This window comes from Equus caballus, chromosome 7, assembly GCF_041296265.1.
Source record: "Equus caballus isolate H_3958 breed thoroughbred chromosome 7, TB-T2T, whole genome shotgun sequence".
Lineage (NCBI taxonomy): Eukaryota > Metazoa > Chordata > Mammalia > Perissodactyla > Equidae > Equus > Equus caballus.
Window position 1 is genome coordinate 75,783,161 of NC_091690.1, and position 20,178 is coordinate 75,803,338.

The 20,178-nt window shown below is 35.4% G+C and overlaps 1 protein-coding gene across 1 annotated transcript; it reads left to right on the forward strand.

Moving 5' to 3' along the window:
- The first annotated feature begins 1,318 nt into the window (after positions 1–1,318).
- OR52AB16 (olfactory receptor family 52 subfamily AB member 16) lies at positions 1,319–2,269 on the forward strand. The gene has a single exon (NM_001391352.1). It carries the CDS (start codon positions 1,319–1,321, stop codon positions 2,267–2,269), a length of 951 nt encoding a protein of 316 aa, NP_001378281.1.
- The last annotated feature ends 17,909 nt before the right edge of the window (positions 2,270–20,178 follow it).

The following is a 20,178-nucleotide window of genomic DNA, read 5'->3' on the forward strand; positions in this document are numbered from 1 at the left end:
GAGAGATTGGAGCAAATGTGAAATGATTGAAATATTAGAAAGTGATTAATGAAACTGAGACCAAAAGGAGAAAAAAAGCTGTTTTTCTTAAATTGATTTGAATCCTCCTAAAAGGAATATGAGTCAAAATCTGGACAGATTGTAGAAGTAGTGAGGTATTAAGAGCAGAGCCTTATATTTAAGGGTGCTTCAATATTCAAACTACAGCTAACCATTTAGAGTATAGAGTCATAATATGGAGTCAGAATATAGCATAAAGCTATTAAAAAGGAAAAATCAGAAGCCCACTGTGGAATCTTACCCAGAGCTCAAGGAGTATAGTGATCCACTGATCTTTAACCTCTGGGAAGAAAACATAATTACGCTAATCTAGCTTCAGACTATGTTTAAACTAGCCAGATTCTGCTTTTATTTTTTAATACACTATCTTATTTTAAATTGCCCATTCTTCTTGAATTTGGTACCTCTGTATTATTTTTTTTCTCCATTTCTTCTTTTTCTTCTGCTTTATCCTAAGGCCCAGTAAAAACAGTCTATTTCACAATTCCTATTCCATTCAACAAATCTACCCTAAACATAAAGGGGCCTTAATTCATTTAGAGAATCAACTTCACCTGGCTGTGTCTGAAAGCCCACCCTCTTCAAATCTCCTATTAGGGCCACAATTTAGTTCCATAAAAAACAGTAGTTTGTTCAATATTTTGATAAAGGAATCTGTTAATATATGAAAGATAAACTCTCTTCTAACAAACCCCATTTAAGAACCAGTGCCAATGGCTAACGTATAAATAACTCACTCTCCAGGAGCAGGAGTAGTGTGGTTAATATTGGAAGCTCTCATAGGATTATATACTAACGCACACAAGGTGACAGAAACAGCATTTCTTCCAGACACCAGTGCTCTCAGGAGAATTTCCAACTGTAATTGGCTGGCACTTAGAAGTAGATATAAAGGGAATACCCAATGGTGACTTTTCAAACAAACTAGGCTACAGCTCATGAACGATGCCAAAGGTCAGTGCTCTCAGTTTCATACTTTCCTTTTCTACAAGGGCTCAGAGCTAAGTCAGGAATCATGAAACTTTTTCATTTTTCAGCTCTGGTAAAGGTATTGCAGGATTTTCTGCTTCTGCCATCCTAAGGTGTATTGTAGAACCCCAGGGCATTCTAGCCAAATTGCCATCCAAAGCACTGAACTTACTTGTTCAATGCTCAATATGGTTGAATGACAGTGAGGGCTGAAGCATTTTCATTTCCCATCCAAGTTTTCTTCTGCAGGTATCAGAACCAGTAGTGAGAAGACAGAATACCAACCTCTATGGCATCCATCAACGTATCATATTTGAACCCCAGAACCGTAATCTTGATTGGAATTCCTGGACTAGAACATGTGCAGTTTTGGATTGGGTTTCCTTTCTTTGCTGTGTGCCTAGTGTCTGTTTTGGGAAATATCATTTTGCTAATCATCATCCCTACAGAACGCAGCCTGCACCAGCCCATGTATATCTTCCTGGCCGTGTTGGCGGCCACTGACATAGGACTTTGTGCAGCCATTGTTCCCAAGATGTTGGCCATCTTCTGGTTCAGATCTTGCTCCATGGCCTTTGATACCTGCCTAGCCCAGCTGTTCTCCATTCATGCCTTGCAGTGCATAGAGTCTGGCATCCTGTTGGCCATGGCCTTTGACCGCTACACTGCCATCTGTGATCCTTTGAGGCACAAATCCATCCTTACACCTTCCATCCTGAGTCGTATGATAGTGATGGTGGCAATCCGAGCTACAGTGTTGGTTGGTCTGTTACCCATTCTAATCAAAAGACTACACCTTTTCCATTCCATTGTAATTGCCCACTCTTACTGTGAGCACATGGCTGTGGTCAAGCTGGCTGCAGAAGACATCCAAGTCAATAAAATATGTGGTCTTTTCGTGGGTTTTACAATTCTGGGATTTGACATGATTTTTATCCTCATTTCCTACATCCTTATTTTCCAGGCTGTTTTCCGTCTACATCAAAAGGAGGCAAGACTTAAAGCATTTAATACATGCACAGCTCACATTTTTGTTTTCCTTGAGTTTTACATTCTTGCCTTCGTCTCTTTCTTCAGCCACCGTTTTGGACACGTTGCCCCCTCTACCCACATTCTTCTGTCTACCATCTACCTCCTTGTGCCACCAGCACTCAACCCTATTGTCTATGGTGTAAAAAATAAGGTAATTCGTAAGCGTGTGGCACAGATTTTTCTTCTGAATCATGAATCCCAGCAGTGATCTATCAAATATTTGTGGTCATGTAGAGAATACTTCTATTTCCTACAGAAGGAGAGAGTTTGCACTGTGTGTTAGTTTCTGAGGTTTCACACCATTATGCTCAATCTTAAAAGCATTTATTTCCAAAACTATAGCTAGGTTGACATAAAAAGTACTCAAATAGGCCAGCCCTGTGGCCCGGTGGTTAAGTTCACGTGTTCTGCTTTGGCAGCCCAGGGTTTCACAGGTTCGGATCCTGGGTGAGGACCTAGTACTGCTTGTCAAGCCATTCTGAGGCTGTGTCCCACATGCCACAACTAGAAGGACATGCAACTAATATATACAACTATGTATTAAGGGGCTTTGGAGAGAAGAAGGAAAAATTTTAAAATAAGTATTCAGGTTAACAATGATATTCTCTACCTGTAATGCATTTGAGTTCTAATCTAAACTTTACATTTCCTTCCTTTTATTTTCTTTGTATTTAATTTACTGTTCTTTTTTACTTCTTCATAATGAAGCTTTGACAATTGGCTTTCTAACTTTCTCTTTTGGAATGTCTGCGTTTTCAACTGTGGATTTATTTTAACCATTGCTTTTGTTGCATACCACCCATTTTGACATCCTGTGTTTTCATTCTTATTCAATTAAAAAATAAGAACAATATCCATTGTGATTTCTGTGTTAACCCATGAGATATTGAGGCATGGGCTGCTTGATTTCCAAATATTTAAGGAATAATAATGTTTTGTTACTAAATTCTAATTTAATTTGATTGTGTTCAGAGAATACATTCTTTGCAATATTAAATATTTGAAACGTGTTAAGACTTGCATTATGACCCATTTTAAGGTCTAATTTGTGTGTCTTTAAAATGAATGTACATTATGTAGTTTTCATTTTGTTGCTTTTTATATATAAAATCAAATCAATGGTTTGTTTATACCTTAAAAAGTAAGAAAAATAAAAATTAATTAAACATAAATAAATTGAAAGATGGAAATGATAATGATAGAACAGGCTTTAATGAAATATGAAGTAAATTATAAGGAAAAAGTACAAAGCCAAAGAGAGAGAGAACATGAATCACTGACACAAGGAAAGTAAGAAGGTTTTTTACTATGTAATATATGCATTAAAACATCAATAATGGGATATTGTACATAAATTACTACCAATGAATTCAACAATATAAATAAAATAAGCACAATGCTTGAAAGACATAAATTACAAAAATTGGAAAAGAAGAAATATAAAACCTGAATATCCCTAAACCCATAAAGCAAGTGAGGCTTTTAAAATTTTTAATTTATTTATTTTTGACAAATAAAAGTTATGTATATTTAAGGTGAACAGCATGACATTTTGGTATGTATATATGTGTACACTGTGAAAAGATTACCACAACCAAACGAATTAATATATCCATCATCTCACAGTTCCCTTTTTGTGCATGTAGTTAGAATAACTGATACCTACTCTCTTAGCAATTTCAGGTGTATAATATATGATTATTAAGTATAGTCACCATGCTGTACATTAGGGTTCTAGGGGTTAGTCCTCTTATAATTGAAAGTTTGTACCCTTTGATCAATAGCTCCCTTTCTCCTCTATCCCCAGCCTCTGGTAACTACCATTCTATTCTCTGTTACTACGAGTTAGACCTTTTTTTAGATTAAATATATAAGCCAGATTGTGTGATATTTGTCTTACTGTGTCTGGCTTATTTCACTTAGTGTAATTTCCTCTAGGTTCATTCACATTGTCACAAACATCAGGATTTCCTTCTTTTTTAAGGCTGAATGACAAATATATCTCACATTTATCATACTTTTTTTAACTATTTTTCTGTCAACGGGCATTTAGGTTGTTTCCATATCTCAGTTACTGTGAATAATGCTGCAATGAACATGGGAGTACAGACATCTCTTCAAGATAATGATTTTATTTATTTTGGATATATACCCAGAAGTAGGATTGCTGGATCACATAGTAGTTCAATTTTTAATTTTTTGAGAAACCTCCATAGTGTTTTTCATAGTTGCTGTACTGACTTACATTCCCATCAGCAGTGCACAAGGGCTCTCTTTTTTACATCCCCGCCAAGACTTACCTTTTGACATTTTGATAATAACCATCCTAAAAGGTATTTCACTATATTTTTGATTTGCATTTCCCTGATAATTAGTGATGTCGAGCATGTTTCTGTACCTGTTGGCCATTTGTATGTGTTCTTGGAAAAATGTTTATTCACTTCCTCTGCCCAATTCATTTTTTGGCATTTTGAGTTTCCCAGGACCATTTATTGAAGAGACTGTCCTTTTCCCATTGTATATTCTTGGCGCCTTTCCTGAAAATCAGTTGACTGCATATGTGTGGGTTTAATTCTGGACTCTCTCTTCTGTTCTGCTGATCTATATGTCTGTTTTTATGTAAGTACCAAAATGCTTTGAAACTACAACTTTTTAATATAGTTTAAAATCAGGAAATGTGATGCCTCCAGCTCTTTTCTTTTTTCTCAAGATTGCTTTAGCTGTTCAAGGACTTTTATGGTTCAATGTAAATTTTACGATTGTTTTTTCTTTTATATTAAAATGTTCACGTAATCGAATGTAGTTTCATTTGTGAATTATATCAAACATTTAAGCAATAAATAATATCTGACTCAAAGCAAACATTTTCAGGAAACACAGAAGAAAATAATAGCTCCCAGTTTATATCTGATTCCAAAAGCTGATAATGATATACAAGATCAATACCTGTCGTGAAAATAGACAAAACAATCATTAACAAAATATTGGCAAATCAAAACAAAAAATCAATACCATGATAATAAACATCAAGTGACTCTATATAGAAATAAAACAATGTTATAGCATTTTATAATTAATAATGTTAACTATATTAAAAAAATAGGTAAGAAAAACCATGTAACCATCCGAATGTATTAAAAAAATATTGACAAAGTCAAGACTGTTTCAATGAAATTCAAGACAGATTCCATGAAAAGTTTATGGCTGATTTCACAATTAGTTGTGAAATAATGAGCGCTTTTCCCTAAGTTCAAAAACAATTCAAGAATTCCTCCTTCCACCACTTCCATTATGAATCTTATCAAGGAAGGGCCTTTTTGGGTTGTGTGAATTTAAATACCTATTTGAACTTAAAAAATAACTTTGATTAGAAAACGCAATAACTTGTTCCGAACTTTTACTTTCTACATAACTTCCTTTTTACACAGTACGTTTTCAAAGCCAACCAGACAGTTCCTTTTTTTTTTATCGAGGTGAAATTCACATAACATAAAGTTAACCATTTTAAAGTGAGGAATTCAGTAGCATTCACAATGCTATGTAACAACTACCTCTACAGTTCCAAAACATTTTCATTATCCCAAAAGTAAACTCTATACATGTTAAGAAGTTGCTCACTTCTTCCTCTTCCTTATTGCTGGTAACCAACAAATTGTGTTTTGTCTCTATGGATTTATCTATTCTGGATTTTTCATATAAATAAACTCATACCATTTCTGACCTTCTGTGTCTAGTTTCTTTCAGTTAGCATAAAATTTTAGACATTCATTCATGTCATAGTGCTTAATTCATTTATATGACAGAATGATGTTCATGTATATAATATATATTAATACATGCAATATTCAAATATAAAATATATTAATAGTATACAATATTTATATATATAATACATAATATGTATATATTGCTATCATACTTCAGTTTGTTTATCTATTCATCTGTTGATGAATATTTGAGTTATTTCTGCCTTTTGGCTATCGTGGACAGTGCTGCTATGAACACTCATGCGCGTGTACTTTGAGTATCTGTTTTCATTTCTTTTGAGTATGTGCCAAAGAGTAGAATAGCTGGGTCATATGCTAATTCTTGGTTTAACTTTTTGAGGAACTTCTGAACCGTTTTTCACAGCAGTAAGCCATTTTTCATTCCCACCAGTAACATACAAGGGCCCCAACATCTTCAAATCCTCACCAACATTTTTTCTTTTTTTTGTTACAGTTATCCTAGCGTGTATGAAGTGGTATCTTTCAGTGCGCATTTGATTTGCATTTTCTAATGACTTATAATGAGCATCTTTTCATATGCTTGTTGGCTGTTTCTATCTTTTCTTTGGAGAAGTGTCTATTCAAGTCACTTGCCTATTTTTTAATTGAGTTTTTGGTTTTTTTGTTGTTGAATGTAAGAGTTTTTTCTATAAAAGATCCCTACTTTCATCAGATATATAATTAACAAGCATTTTCTCTTGTTCTAAGGTTGTCTTCTCACTTCCTTTGTAGTGTTCAGTATACAAGTCTTGTATCTCCTTGGTTAATTGTTTTCTTAGTATTGTATTCTTTTTGTATTGTAAAGAGAATTGTTTTCTTAATTTCCTTCTTGGATTGTTCATTGCTAGTGTATAGACATATTGATATTTGTATATTCATTTCCTATCCTAAAACTTTTCTGAATTTTAAAACTTAGCTCTAGTAGTTATTTTTATGAATTATTTAGAACTTTCTATATAGGATCATGCCATCTCTTAATAAAAATAGTTCTAATTCTTCCTTTCCAATTAAGCTGTCTTTTGTTTCCTTTTCATTCCTAATTGTTGTGGCTAGACTTTCAGTACAGTGTTGAGTAGCAGTGATAAAACTGGGCATCCTTGCTTTGACCCTGATCTTAGGAAAAAGTTTTCAGTCTTTCACCATTGTGAATAAAATTAGTTATTGGTTTTTCATAAAAGCCCTTTATCACGTTGGGAAATTTTCCTTCTACTCCTAGTTTTCTGAGTGTTTTTATCATGACAGAGTGTAAGATCTTTCAAATATTTTCTGTACCAACTGAGATGACCATGTATTTTTTTCCCTTTTGTTCTGCTAATGTAGTATATTACATTGATTTTGTTATACTGAGCCACACTTGCATTCCTGGGATAAATCTCACTTGGTCACAGTATATAATCTTTTAATATGCTTTTGGATTTGGTTAGTTAGTATTTTGTTGAGAAATTTTACATCTATATCCATAAGGGATGTTGGTCTAAAATTTTATCCTTGTGATGCCTTTATCTGGTTTTGGTATTCTAAAGCTAGCCATATAGAATGAGAAGGGTCTCATAGATCTCTGAATGAGAGAACTAATCTCCCAGACTTTGCATCCTGGCTTTGATTTGGGTCTCTTCAAGCTAAGCCCTACTATCCACAACTCTGCCTTAGCTTTCACCACCTGCTTAAACAGAGCCCACAGATCCACAAACAGGGTAGGTCTAGGTCCTCTCAGGTCTTTTCTGAGCAAGTTTCCAGTCCTGGACATGTCTGTTACATACCGTCTTCCGTGATATATGCAGTGGTCCTCCTGAGACTGTATTCTCCCAAGAAATGTCTTTTTCTATCTCCTCCTTTCAGGACTTAGGAACTGTCTGATGCTTGTCTCAACTCTTGTCCCTTGTTCTAGTAAGGCAGTGTTTGTCTTTAAATCTTTTTGACAGGTCCCACTTCCTCCCAAAAAGCAGCTCTAGCCCAAGCTGTTGGGAGCAAAGGTGATGCTCTGTGCTGGTTTCTAAGAGAACTAACAGACAGGTCAAAATGCACAACTACAGTATTTTAAGATCAAAGTCCATATTAGCCTCCTGACACCTGCAAGCCTCATCAGAAATGTGGGCTGCCATTCCCACAGCCACTGCTGCACTGGGGAATGGAAGATGGTAGGTGAAGAAGCAAAAATGTCGTAATACTCTCTTACCAAAATTCAGCTGCCTTTTTTTTCATTAAGCCATCCTCTGGGTTCTTGTCATGTTTGGATTAGGTCCCAGCACTCTGAATAAGTTTATTCTGTCGATATTTGTCAGCTATCCTTGTCTCAGTGGAGGGACTGATTCTTTGAGTTCTCTACTCTCCCATTTTCCATGGCATTGTTCTCAGCCCTTGACTTTTAATTGATATTTATCAAGCATTATCCAATGACATAATAAACAGCTACCTGCTGAATAAATACCAAAAGCTATATTCCTATAGCCATTTTAATGGTAAAAAAAAATACCGTTATCTTTCAATTTTTGATTCAGCAATGCAATAATGTAAGAAGTATGGGTTAAAGATACAGTTAATAAGCACAAAGTATACTGAGTATTTCATTATAAAAACCTAAAAATCCTAGAAATCAATTTAGAAAGATAACATGACACTGTGCTAATTATAGTCACTCTGTTACATACACAGTGGGGTGATGTTCAAACAGGAGGAATTTGCAAGTTTGAAGGATTTAATTTATTGCTAATATGAAGTAGTCATACCTTGAACTGAATTTATCTGTTGATAAAATTTAACATTATTGTGTAAATATTCCAAAGTATCCATTAAAGTTTCACATACATATCAAATACTACTTCTTCTCACAGCACAATTTGTCTGTGTATCATTCTGAATCCAATCCAAAGGAGGGGAACAGAATTTGTCACCCCAAAATATGTCTCTTGGGCATAAGGATTATTTTAGGCTGGTTATTTCTAAGAAACAGTCGACATGGGAGAAACTGAAAACCAAGTAGAAGTTACCCTATGTAAAGGACATTTTACATTTGTGAAGAAAATCTCTATTTATAAGAGTATCTCCCTAGTTGTACCAGGGAGAGGAGGATGATTTTATCTCTAGAAACTCTTCTAAACATGGAAGGCAGTGACAAATCCGCATAATAACCTTATCCTTGTTTACTGTTCTTTTCCTGGTAACAGCTCAAAACTGACTTGCCCCAACGTCTTTTGTCTTTAGCTGAAGATGGTATTTAAGGTAGTGGCTTCTGTCATTACTCAAGTTTTCTTGGGTCTCTCCCATGTATACAGGAGATATATATGTCATTAAATTTTTGTTTAATTTTCTCCTGTGACAAGGGATTTTCCATATTAATGTACATGGAGTAAATATTTGGGTTCAAAACTGATTCGGCTTGAACTAAAAAGCCTGACTTATGGCCTATCAAATATACATTGTAGATCTGCTTTAACCATTAAAGTAAAGAATGTACTCTCTTTAGATAACAACTTGTACTTTCCCTCCTCTGCCCTATTGGTAATGCCTAGATTAGTCCCTTTCCCAACATGGGGTCATGTTGACCTGGTAATTTGCAACTGAATACCTCTTTGAAACTTTGATGAATACGTATCCTGGGCGTCTTTGATGTATGTTCTTTGTTCTTAAAAAGATATAAGACTGTATTGAAAATCATGCTCCTCTGGAATACTTCTTCCTTTTTGGAAAAGGCCTTTGCAGGTTATAATCCTCCCTCTGTCTCAGGTAAAACTCACCTTATTTCTCTTATCTATAGAATGGTTATTGGCTATTTTGCATCAACACCTGTTAATCCGTCTCATGTCAATTTAATTCTTAGACAAGCCAGAAGAACTAGAATAAGTAGAGGAAAATTTCTTCCTCTCCTATACTACATTTTCACAGAGAAGGAAAAAGTGAATTTGGAGCTGAGAGGCAATCAATTGTTAACCAGTAGATCCTTCATGGAAAACAATAAAGTGATTGGTACATGTTCTGGAAACACAACATCAATGCAAATAATCGGTAACCAATCTATAGATGAAAATTGAGGTGAGTTCATTCTCAGCCAGATCTAAGGACTAGCTTAGCCCAGGACCTTCCTTCTCCAAGGAAGTAGGGTGTACAGAGTGGTTATATACTGTCAAAGAGCATCTGTGACATATGATTGGAATGCCCCTTTTACAGCAGTCAGGAGATTGCCTAGCCAGCACAACACTTCACATAGGGAGTAGCTGGTCTGCTGTTTCAAGCTCGGTGGACACAGGGTAAGCAAGCCAATCAATCCCTAACCTAGGGAGAGATACTCATCCTTAAGGAAATGCCAACATGGAGGAAGTTGCATCTTAAGGCCTTTTGTTCTTGTCTTTGGGATATAGTAAATGTTTAAAGCAGATATACAATGCATGCTCAATGTCCATGTCAGGCCCTTTTGGAAAAACAATGTCAGGCTGAATTAGTTTTATGCCATATGGCTTCCTCATATACTCCAATACATCCTATTTCTTGCAATTTATTTATCAACAGCATGCAAGCAGGGCCGTGTCTTCAATGAGTGTAGTATTCATAATGATCTTTACCTACATAGATGACCAACAAAAATTCTCCTTGACATCTGTTAAAGAAAAAAGTTCCATAGGACAAGATGAGCAAACAAGTTCATTTTATTCTGATATTATTGCCAGCAATACAGTAGGGAAGCACAGATCATGTACGAGGCCTCAACTCACCTGTGTGGGGGACTGGAATTGGCCACTCCAAGATATGCTTCTTTGGCATGAGGATTATTTTGGGCTGGTTACTTTTAAAAACTGCAGACAGGAAAGAAACTCTGAAAAGTAGAATTTACTTACCCTTTGTTAAAAGACATTTATCTTGTAAAGGAAATCTCCATCTGTAAAGATGTCTCCCTCTCTGTCTCAGGAAGAAGGAGGATGACCTTACCTCTGGAAACTCTTATCAATGTGGAAGGCAAGGACTCAAGTCTGCATAATAACCTGACTCTTGTTTACTCTACTCATCTGGTAACCTCCCATAACTGGTTCCCATGACCCCCAATATCCTCCTTTGTCTTTAGCTGAGGGTGGTATTTAAGGTGAGCCCTTCTACCATTTTGGCAAGTTGCTCAGTTTGCCTGAACCTCTCCCATGTATACATGTTGTAAAGCTTTGTTTAATTTTCTCCTGTTACTCTGTCTCATGTGAGTTTAATTTGTTGTCTGGCCAGAAGGGCCCAGAGTGGGTAGAGGAAATGTCTTCCTCCCCTACACCTGAAATCAAAGAAGAGAGAATTTTAAGAGCTGAGTTGGAGGAATTGTAGGCCATCTGCATTTGCTAATTGGCTATACAACATGTAGAGCAAACTTTCTGCTGTCTTCATGATGGGAAAGCTTGGAGCATGGGCACACCAAAGTCAGGCTCTTACCTCGTCACAGAGACTAGGAGATAGGTGCAATATCTTCCTTGAGGAATGTATTCCAAAACGAGGGCTCCTAGGTCCTTGAGAAAGCAGTTCTAAGCTGTAAAACTCTCAAGATTATTTTAAACGATTCATATGTCAAAGGAGAAGATAAAGAAATTACAATTAAAAGTTTTCTAAAGTAAATGCTCTAAGAGAGAATTATCTGACAGATGCGGATTCATTGTGATTTTAACACTCTATAACTTACGAGAGCAAATTTATCTTGGCAGATCCCATGAGAATAGCTTGCAGGGCCCCACAAGGAGAGAGAAGTTCAGTTACTGAGATGTTAAACTAGGAATGTCCAAAGTCACATCAAGAACTTTGGTCCAAACTAGAACTTTAGAGAAGTTCTACTCCGGAGGCAATTTACCAATCTGAAGTCTTTTTTTTTCCATCTTTCCTTTCTTTCTTTCTTTTTTAACACTAGGCAATGATATTTGGTAACACATTTATGGGTCCATTTGTATATTCTATATAGAGGAATAGAGCTATAAAGTTAACCTAAGGACAAATTCATCCTTCCATCTTGTGACTTTTGATTAAACCTTTAAAAGTAATGATGATAATAATAATAATAAAAGATCATGTCTTTGATCAAAAGCATTTGTATCACATAATAGATCATTGATATTCTCTCTGTAACCTGACCAATCAGATTATTTCTTTGCACAATTAATTTGTCTAGGTCCCTAATAGCTTTTACTATCAAATATCACAAACAAGTTTACAATGAATAGAATTTAAAAAGAATGAATGTATCAAACCATAGACCATATAATTTTTATCACTTTTAGAAAAACAACAAATGTACTAATGTCATTATTAAAGTTGGGATTTTATCAAGACTTAGAACAGAGTCATACTCCAGTAACAAAATAATAAAGCGTGATTCATATGCTTCTGGTTTGAACTTTTAAAACATCAAGCCAGGGTGTCTTATTTTGGGAGTTTTGTGAATCTGCATTCCCAATATCTTTTACTAAATGACAGCACAGAGCATTGGTTAGATTCTAATATAGGGTACTGTAGGAGAGGAAAAACTATTCCTCTATCCTCTAGGTTTTTCTAGCTGCTCTAAGAATTGAATTGACATAATACTGAATAACAGGAGAAAAGTCAAACAAAATTTAACAACATGTATACATGGGAAAAACTCAGGAAAACTGAATAACTCGCCAAAATGGCAGAAGCCACCACCTTAAATATCATCTTCAGTTAAGGATAAAGGAGAATGTTAGGGGTAGTGGTTTGGAAATCCAAAGGGGAGGGAGGCAATTCACATGGATATGGAAAAGCACATGTTTGATAAACAAATGTTGACCATTCCTTGTGAAGACAATGAGGGATAGAGAGGACTTTGAATGGCTTTTGAAAGGTTCCTCTCTGTCTATCACACTAGTGTATTATCATACTATAGTTATCTATGGTATTAGCTCCTTCCTAGAGCAGCCCTTCTATCTTAAGTTCTTTCAGGCAGTCAGGGGGGAGGTCAAAGTTTCTTCCTGAGTCTTTTGTTCTTAAAAAGTAATAAAGCCAAAGAAATACATTTTGGTTGTCAAGTCCTGATCCCCCATGGTATCATAATGCAAGAGTGGTAGTCAAACAGGCTTTTGTGCAGGTGCATGGATGTTACCATATTGTTTCTGCCTCTGCAATCGACAGTATTCCTGTTGCTCCTAGAACATCGCCTAGGTTGAACTTCTAGTATTGCTATTGAAGTTGTTCTTGGAGTTTAACTGCCCTGTAGAAACTCTGAGCACTCAGGTGGGCACACAGAAATTCTCAGGAGATTCTCCATTAGCTAAATTCTCATAGGGTAAGAGTGAATCCAGCAGCTCCTGACTCCTAAACCATTTATGAATATGTCTGGTCTACAGGACTGAGTACTCAGCTTCCTCTCCTGCAGTCCTCCTAGCCCAGGTATTTAGCAGGATATCTGATTTACTTATTTCATGGAGGGAAATTTTCAGACACTTCCCAGAATGGATGGGACCTAAAGCCTATTGGCCTTTTGGTGTACGGGAAATGCAGGCACACCTTATCCCCTTCAGTCAAATATCATGGTTTGGTTTGGACTGTAACCATCATCTGGCCTGATGGCATTATCATTCACATCAGCCCAGATATATTTAGGTTTATGGAGAGGCCCATTTCATAGTCCATGAAAGGAGAAGATAATTCTTTCAGCACAAATTTCCTTCATAAATTCTTTCTCTGGATTTGCGTTCTTAGATGTAATAACTAAATCATAGTGAGGGGAATGATGTCTGCATCACCTTTCAGAGTTCACAAGCTTAGTCATTTGATTGTACAGGTGAAGTTATTTTATACTATGGTGTATTGTACTGTTCTGTGCCAGTAAGGCATTATTCTCGACTCATTGACAATAAAGCTGTCATTACTGCTTCACCCAGATAGTCAGCTACTTCAAACAAATAGTCAAGTTATGTCTTTTCCATGTACTGCTACAATAAAGCCTTAAATGGTGGATGGGTGCTTTACCCTCGTATCCATCTTGGAATTTTACTACCTTGGACCTGTTCACCTGTTGTCTTCCACTAAGTCAGCCACATTGCTAGGTCAATTCATAACTCTGCTAAATGCTCCAAGCATGGTAGATCATCATCACATTTCCAAATGTCTATGTGAAATGCATTTTTTAGATATCAAAGAGTATAAACATGTTGAACAGGGTCAGATTACCTAGAATGCTAGGGGAGGAGTTGCCCAAAATAAATATTTCTCTCATAATCCTGTTTTTAAATTATGTTTTTGCTCAATCCTCAAATAGAGATTGCGTAAAAGATGCCCTAGGGAAGTTGCATCACCTAGCAAGAACAAGCACAATAATGCAAATTATGTCATGCTCTTACGAGTTTTTTATCTAAACAAGTGCTCTGTGTTCTAGGTGTAAATATCTGTATCATATGTAGTTGTGCACTTACACCGTAACATAGCGCCAGGTCCTCAGCTGACTAATCAAAACAATGTTCTACTACACCTCGTAAGCTATAGTAAGTCTCACACATGAAGCTATGTTCATTCTCATACTGTGTCTTGACTCAGATAAGAGTAGCTGACCAATGTAAACTTTATAAAATCTAGAATAGGTCATACAGCAACGATCTTATTTTGAATACGACAAAGATGCCACAAAATGCAGTAGAGTATAAAGTTTTTTCTTTTCAACTTATGATATTGAGTAAATTAAGTATTCATTTGCAGAAAAATAAACCTTGACTACAACCTCACTCTGTCAAAAATAAAAATCAACTCTAGATTTATTTTTTATCTAAATGTGAAAGACAGAATAATAAAGCTATACATGAAAATATGGGGGATATCTTCATGACCTTGGAATAAGCAAACGATTCTTAAATAAAGTATAAAAATCTAACCAGTGGGAAAATATTAATATATTGTACTGTATTAAAATTAATAATTGCTATTTCACTAAAAATAATATTAAGTGAAGAACAAGACAGAAGATACATACATTAAATTTCAATAAATCTACAGATTAATTTGGAAATAACTTATACTGTAAATATCTTGAGTCCTAAATCCATGGACATGGTAAATCTCTACAGTTATATAGGTCTTATTATCTCTTTCATTAGTGTTGTATAGTTTTGAACATACACATTCTACACATATTTAGTAGATTTATAACTATTTCTTTTTTCAGCTGTTGAAAATGCACTTTAAAAAATTTGGTTTTCAATTGTCCATTGACATTGTATGGGAATATAATTGATTTTTGTACACTGATCTTTTATCATGGTATCTTGATAAAATCAATCATTAGGTCCAGGAGGATTTTATAGAGGCCTTGGTGTTTTCCATATAGATAATCATGTCATTTGCAAATAGGGGTAGTTTTAGTTCTTTCTTTCAATCTTAATGCCCTTTATTTTTCTATGCATATTGCATATGCTAAGATGCCAATTATGATATTAAATAGGAATGATAAGAATGAACATCCTTACCTTGTTCTTAATAACAGAGAGCAACCAGCCAGTCTTTCACCATTAAGTAGGACATTAACCATATGTTTTTCCGACATGCCATTTGTAACTGAAGAAGTATCTATTCTACTCCTATTTTGCTCATGGATTGGAGATATATATATATATATATATTTGTTTATTTTTAATGAAGATTGGAGATAGAATTATTAAAAAAATGCTTTTTATGCATATTTTTTTCTCCTGGTTAAATCTCTTAATGTTTTGGGTTCCTATTAAAATATCCAGAATAAGTACTTGTTGCCACCTCATTTACTAACTTCCCGCTACAACCCATTAACTCTCCCTGGATATTTGCAGTGACAATATAGTGGATGGTATTATGAGTTCCTAATATTTACTAAAATTTCCTAATAGTGTCATCTATATCAGTCCTCTCAGTTTGTCAGCACCATTTTCCATATTAATGATATCAGTCTCCCTCATGTGATTTGCTTTGGCCAAAGAAATGGAAATGCCACTTGTGAAGTAATGATTTACAAGTCATCATTTACTTTCACAGGCTCTCTTTCTAGTGATACAATAGCAGTGGTTCACACAGGGGCTGCACCTTCAGCCTAAGGCCCAGATCAAAGTGGCAAAGCTAAAAAATAAATGTGAAACATACCTTTGTTTTTTATAAATTCCGAAATGTCGGGAATTTATTTTACTGCATTATTTAGTCTATGTTGATTGATACAGATTATAAATGGTTCCCTGACAACAATTTTCCTCTGAGGTCAATTACCAAAGGAAAAGCCACAGTTATCTTCTTCGAGAATAGTTCAGAACATTAACACTTCTCTCCCAGTAAACCAACCTAGATTTCTCATTGTATTTAAAGGGTATTTTAGTTTTTACAGTTGCTACAAGGGCACACACTCTCTGCATCCCTGTAATCTTTCAGAATTCATCTTTCATAAGTGGAACCCCCTACTACTACTCTGCAAGGAAAGGCTGCAGAATTTTTTTTTGACTCAGATAAAAAGTTTATCATTTTTGTTTTTGTTTGTTTTTTTGGAAGCTGCAAAGTGCTATAATTGCTTCAACCAATTTTATAATTTTATTAGCAGTAAAAATAGAAATAGAAGTTCTTGTAGCTATATGAGTTCCAGCTGTAGGAACATTATAAAGATAAACATCTAGTTTTTTTCTTAAGCTACAAGCTTGAAAGTGGACAAAGTTCTGTCGTCATAGGCCAGAAAGTAGACTAAATTACCGTCTGCCATCTTTCCAGTCTACAAGCTCTCCATTTTTCATATTTTTCTTTCCTCATGTAAATTTAGCATGCTTTCAAGTGCCCATGACTTGAGATTTCCTTGTTCTCATTCCTTGGAAACAATGTTTCATGAAGTAACCGGAGTGTTTTCTGACTATATGCCCTCAGGAAAGGCATAGCTTTCTCCTGCAAAATGGGGCTGAGTTTCAGAAGTGTAATGACCTCTCTAGGGCCAGGTTTTAACGTTGCCCTGGGATTAGTTTAGATTCTAAGGCAAGGAAGAGCAACAGTTAATGGCAGATGATGAAAGACAGTTAGCTATTAAAACCTTTCCAAATGCAAAGCCTGGCAGAAAAGAGCGGTTCCACCCCTTGGTATTACATTCTAGCCTCCTACCTGTTTTTCTGGGTGAGTTTCTTCTCCATGAATTGGCACTTGTGTATAGCTCAGTGTTTCTAATTGTGGTAAATTTTAGAAGGATTTGAAACAACTAGGGAATCAGATGATTTTAATCCTGTATCTCTCAGAAAAGTAACACATTTTCCTGTGACATGTCACCTTTTTTTCTCTGCCGCAAGATTATTTATCAATAATATGAGAGATGGGCTAGATTTATGTCACTTAGAGATGGAAGAGATACAAATGTAACCTAGTGCCATCTTCTTAATTACATGCGAAGAAAACTAAGCTGACAAATCCCAGTTAACTAGTGGCAGGGCAGTTGAGAATAAGGTTTTCAGGCTCCTCTTCTAAAGTTTAACTACAAAGTAGTTCTAACATTGCTCAGTTTATTAAAAATAGGAAGAGAGAGTTTGTGGTTCAGAAAGTTCTGTGCGTGTGTGTGTGTGTGTGTTCACACTTTCGGCAGGAGAGGTTGTAAGATGTGGAGAGAAGGTCAAAGACAGAAGCATCCTATTGCCTTTAACAGCTGTGGTACCTGGTTTTGCCACAGTGACTGCAACTCATATCCCATCCCCTGAAATACAGTCCTCTCTTTATCTGGGGCGTTAAAATATTTTATTTTTTGTTTCTTGTTTCTTATGGTTTACACTGCCTCAATTTATGATATCTTCCTATTCCTTCCTCCTTTTCTTTCACTCAGAGACCAGGAATGAACATTTTCTCACTTGATTTTTATAGAATGATAAATTGAAAACAAAATGCATGTCTTTGCTGTCTTAGAAGCTATTTTGAATGCAAACTCTTAGAAAAGTGGTTTTGTTATGAATGCTTTTTCCATCTACCTAGTAATACTTTAAAGAAGGATATAATTGTTTCTCAGATGAAGTTGCCAAATCAATTTAAATTAGTGAAATTTATTGACTCCACTAAGGTCTGCACATGACTGGCAAGTCATTTTTTTTATTGTGAAAATGATCATTTCATCTGCTTACATGAATGTCCAATCTTATGGATCAAATGGGGAAGGTTATTCTGCTCCACGAAATTCTTCATCTCGTGGATTTATAATCAATTCTTTATTCAGGAAATTTCCTCATTTCTGTATTTTTGATATACACTTCCTTAGGAAGGCAGTAATGTGTCTCTGTCTTCATAGATGTTCTGCACAGGTTTTGACACGCACTAGCTACCAAACATCGAGTGCTTATGTTCTTGTACTTTTTGTTGAGTTTTTCATATATAAGTGTATTCAATCTTCCCAATAATTCAACGAGTTAAGTGATATTATGATTCCCATTTATAGTCAAGTATATGTAAAGAACTTGGACAAAATTTCACATGAGGTAAATAGTAGGCCAGCATTAGATTTTATGTTATATTTCTAAATGCCTATCCTATGATTTTATATTACTGCTTTTTACTATAAGATGATCAGTCAGGTGTGGCCACAAGAGAAAACAGAAGAGAGACTCTGGAAAACAAAGTTTATTATACCAAGAAATCCTACAGACAGGAGGCACACCATGCCTTACAGGTTTAAATGAAAAAACACCAGAGTGATTGGAAGGCAGAAGACAGGTGGAGGAAGTGGGAGGAGCGTAGTGCTTAGGTGCTTAAGGGCAAGGCCTCTACTAGGGTTTCCAACAGAAAGGCAAGGCAGCGGGAGGTGAGCAGTTTAGGACTGACCAGGTTGAATAATTTTAGTGGGCTTTGGGCTATGAGGATGACCCTGGGATGATTAAGATGCCTCCAGGAGTACATGGGCCAAATAGAGGTAAGATTCTGGACTGGTTAGTTTGCATATCAAAGTTATACTCCTACCTGGGCCCTTTACTATCTCTAAGAATTGGCTAGTCCTGTCAGGAATGGGCAGTCTCTCTCCAGACAGAAAGGTTTTCAAGATGTCAAAACATCATATATTAGAGAAAATTTTATTTATACATATATATTGTATAAAATAACATATATTCATATATATTTTATAAAATTTGATATATACACAAATAATATACATGCTGTGCTATAGTATAGAAGAAAAGTAATATGATTAATTCATTATCACCTACAATGGTGGGTCTGGAGCTAAATTTTACTTTTATCCTTACATTGTCAGACAATTTATAAATAATTATCTAGGATGTATTGTCTTATATGGCTTCTTTAGGCTCTGCCTTTGTCTGCTTATGTCACCTTAACAAGATATATTCCTATTTATCACCAATTACTTCTAGGGAATCCACCACTTTCTCCGCCTAAACTCATTTCATATAAGCATCAAAAGCAATTATTTTTACAAAATTTCTAATTATTTTAATTTATCTCTTTATTGCCTTGGCCATAGTCTACAGATGCATGTAGCTGCAGATGCTCATATGATTAGACCTCCTACTATTAAAATATTTTCTATTTGCTACACTGGGGACTTTCTAGTTGTATTCACATATATATTCCTAATGACTGTGAACCAGTCTATATTTTCTATAATTTTATAGAAGTAATCCCTCTAGTTTCCCTTCAAAAAAAAAAAAAAATACAAAATCCCAAATGGTATTCCCTATTCAATGTATTTGATTATGACAAAATTATAAGGAAGATGGAATAAAACTTTTGGATGATTTTAAGATTTTTGAATGGTTAATGAAAAAGGAAAAAGAGAGTATATAAAGTTATCTTAAGCTTCATGAGTAGATTTCTAAAGAAAGAGAGCAGATTAATTATGAAAATATCAGGAGTTTGATGTGGGTGTGTAGTGGGAAAATATAATCAAAAGTATCAGAAATTATTTTCACTGCCAACTGGTAATATAAGATAAAAGAAAGCACCTAGATTATGTTGAGTTCCATCATCAACAGTAGAGTGGCCCACAGCCAACCCTGCCTTTTTGTATCTGAACCACATTAACGTCATCAAAATATTCTGCATGTTACCACCCTATCTTAATTAATAGTGATTTGTTATTCAATTGACTTGCTATCTATCTTCTCCACTTTCTGTTTCTTCTAAGATTTGTGAGTACTCACATCATCTTCTAGCCCATTCTGCTTACACATCCACTTTGAAAGCTAATGGGCCAGTGAGTCAAATATGCTCAGCCACTGCTGATGAAAAACACAGCTCCTCCACATCACTTCTAAGAACCTGCATAATGGGGCTGCACACAGGGAGCTCAACCAATATTTGCTGAAAGAACAAGTCTTCTCACTCTTCCATCTCAGAGTCAATTTCTAAGATTTGTGGGGAGGAATTTTACTCCCTAAACCACAGAAAATGGGAGGACTGGGAA